This window comes from Octodon degus, unplaced genomic scaffold, assembly GCF_000260255.1.
Source record: "Octodon degus isolate 3935 unplaced genomic scaffold, OctDeg1.0 scaffold00043, whole genome shotgun sequence".
NCBI lineage: Eukaryota > Metazoa > Chordata > Mammalia > Rodentia > Octodontidae > Octodon > Octodon degus.
The window spans coordinates 5,961,979-5,965,370 of record NW_004524619.1 but is presented as its reverse complement, the minus strand read 5'-3'; the positions used below and the strand labels follow the sequence as shown (position 1 = coordinate 5,965,370).

The 3,392-nt window shown below is 48.5% G+C and overlaps 1 protein-coding gene across 1 annotated transcript in view; it reads left to right on the top strand.

Annotated features, from left to right (window-relative positions):
- Positions 1–978: 978 nt before the first annotated feature.
- Positions 979–3,392, top strand: part of LOC111816872 (U1 small nuclear ribonucleoprotein C-2-like) — a 16,185-nt gene continuing 13,771 nt past the window's right edge. Inside the window, exon 1 of the mRNA XM_023715726.1 lies at positions 979–997. Within this exon, the coding sequence (XP_023571494.1) occupies positions 979–997 (19 nt within the window). The remainder of the gene's footprint in view (positions 998–3,392) is intronic.

Here is a 3,392-nt window from a genome sequence, read left to right as displayed (position 1 = left end):
TGGTGGAGACTCTCCACTCAGCCTAGGAGAATGGGGCTCGGAGGAGAGGCTGAGGCAGGGCAAATGCCCAGCACAGACTGGCACTGCCCAGTCACATACTCCAGCCAAAAGCTGGAAGCCACTCACTCCCACAGAACAAAGCAACAGGTTAAAGAAAGCTGTTACATTCACTCAGTGAAACATTTTGCAGCAGTTTAACAAGCAGTAATTAGGACAAAACCTGCAACTTTAAGTGGAAGGGAGGCTCCTGCAGCATTTACAATTGCTCTCTTGCACTCCCCCCATGTATCTTCATGATCTTATATCTATACATACGAAATCACTCACAGATTAAAACAATGCAGGCAAAAATTGAACTTTAGGAGCCAAGCATGGTAGCAAACACTTGTAATCCCAGCACTCGGAGGCTAAGGCAGGAGGACTGCCACCAGTTCAAGGCCAGCCTGGACTACATAGTGAGGCCTTATCTCAAACAAACAAAAATTTTGCACAGTATCTCTATTTTATTTATTTATTTATTTTGTATTTTAGGGAAAAGCCTACAGGGTGTTCAGGGTCTCACTACTAGATCAGACTTGTAGTGATCCATCTGTTTACAGCCTTACAAGTGCTGGGATTACAGGTGCAGGCCACCATGCCTAGTCTCAATAGCCATCTCAGCGTGCCCCCAGGGCGGGCTGGCACAGCAGGCCCTGGGATTGAACCCCATCCCCTGCACCTGCTTGCAGGCGCTTTAATCTGCTGAGCTATTTGGCCAGCCCTGTACCTCTATTTTCTAGACTTCCCTTTCTGGTTCAACACTTGGCTGTCTGTGCCAGGCAAGGCGCTAGGAACGTGGCAGGAATAGAACGGAAGCTCTGCCCTCCTGGAGTTGAACTTCTAGTTCCAGCAGTCATTAAACAAGAGCCATACACAAAATACACCCCGTGCTGGATCACAGCGGTACACAGAACTAAGGCAGGGAAGGCAGAGGACAGCATGGACCATGTGCTGCCCGGTGAGTTGCCAGGAACCGGGAGGGCGGAAGGAGTGAGGGTCTGATTGCTGCAGATGTTCGGAGCAGAGCGTTTCAGGGCATGGACTTGCAGGTGCAAAAGCCCCAAGATGCCAATCAGAGAAGCAGCACAGAGGCCAGGGCTCAGGGGCGGGTCAGAGGGGAGAGGAAACGGAAGAGGAGCCGGGTCACGTGGGCTCTGCCGCTATGAGCGCTTGGGGGCGGGGGGCGCAGTGGCAGCTGTTCAAGGGCTCTGCGCAGGACTTAAGGCTGTGCTCAAAGGACCCTTTGGCTCTGAGTTGAGAGCAGGCTGAGGGACATAAGGACAGACGCTGAGAGCCCAGCAAAGGGACCACGAGTCCCCAAGGACAGGGACAGCGGTGCGGGCAAGGGTGGCAGGCAGCGCACACTCTGAGATTGCCTAGCAGCGTCTTCTAGGCAGGAAGATGAGCCGTGCAGGAGGCTGAGAAGACACTGGGCTTTGGGTCTGAGCGCCCAAAGGACGGAGTTTCTGTGTACTTCGAAGAGGAATGAAGACAGGAGGGTCCTGAAAACAGAGGGGAGACGTCTTCAAGGAACCGAATGTGAACAGCTGTACCCACCGCGCTGGTGGCCATTGGCAAGAACAACATAGCAGCTCCTGGACACCTGGGCAGGGACCCTGGGCAGGGAGGGGGGGATGTGCTTCACGGGACAGGACAGCGGCCAAAATGTGGACGCGATCCAGGGTCTGACAACAGCCAACCAGATGCACCAAACACGAACATGCCTACAGGGGAAGATTATTCAGCCCTGAAAAGGAGATCGATTCTGACGCATGCTAAAGCATGCATGAGCCCTGGAAGAACTATGCTCACTGCAGCCAGCGGGCTATTGTAGGAAGACAAACACTCCCTGATTCCCCTTTGAAGAAGTACCAAGTGTAGTGACATTCACAGCGATAAAGAGTACAAGGAGGGGGCCAGGGAGATGGCTCAGTAGAATAAGCGCTTCCCTGGCAAGCACAAGGACCTGAGTTCAATCCCTGGCTCTGCCAAAAAAAAAAAAAAGAGTACAAGGTAGACGCCAAGGGCTGGGAGGAGTGAGAGTCACAGCCCGAGGTACACGGAGCTCCTCTTTCACAAGAGGAAAGCTTTCTGGACATCAGTTACACAACAGCGTGAACACAGTTAACACTACTGAACTCTACACTTATCAACAGTTAAGATGGTAAATGTTATGGGTGTGCAAGTGCGTGTTTTAAGTTTGAGACAGGATCTCACTGTGTAATCCAGGATCTTACTGTGTAATCTAGGCTGATCTGGAACTCACTGTGTAGTCCAGGTTGGCCTTCAACTCATGGCAGTGCTCCTGCCTCAGCCTCCCAAGTGCTGGGATTACGGGCATGTACCACTATGCCCAACATTCTATGTACACTTTATCACAATTTTTTTCTTTTGATGCTAGAAAATGAAGCCAGGCCTTCACATGTAGTTATAGTCCAGTGATTTTTTTTAAAAACTATTTTTGAGACAGGCTCTCACCAAGTTGCTATATTGCCCAAGCTGGGCATGGTGGCGCACACTTGTAATCCCAGCACTCGGAGGCTGAGGCAGAAAGATTGTTGTGAGTTAGAGACCAGCCTGGGCTACAAAGTGAGCTCAAAGCCAACCTGAACTACATAGTGAGACACTGTCTCAAAAAGATAAGAAAAAGTTGCTATATTGCCCAGGCTGGGCTTAACCTTGTGATCCTCTTGCCTCAGTCTCCCAGAGTGCTAGAATTACCATAGAGAAACACACCACCATGCCCAGGTATCACAGTTTTTTAAAAAAGTGAGACACAATTTTTGGATGTGGTGGCACATACCTATCACCCTAGATTTTTGGGAGGATGAGGCAGGAGGATCCCAAGTTTGAGGCCAGCTTGGGTAATTCAGCAAATTCAAGGCCAGTCTGAATTACATAGCAAGACTGCCTCAGAACCAAAACCAAAAAGTGAGCGACGAGATGGCATAAAAACTATAGTAATAAGACAATTTTTTTTTTTTTTTTTTTTTTTTTTTTGCGGAACCGGGGATTGAACTCAGGGAAGCACTTCCTTGCCAGGGAAGCACTTATTCTTCTAAGCCATCTCCCTGGCCCCAATAAGACGATTCTTTCAAGAAGTTTTGCTCTAAAGAGACTTAAGTGTGACACTTGTACTGATGTGGTCATTTGCTTAATCTGAATAAAACAACAATCATATACCAAAAAAGAGACTTAAGGGCATAAATGAAGAAGCAAAAGCAAGGTGAAGAGAGGATTTTTGTTGATTTTGCTTTTTACATTGGGACAAATAACAAGTTTGTTTGCTGATCTAATGACAAAGTTTTTTTTTTTTAATTTTATTTGTGTGTGTGTGTGTGTGTGTGTGTGTG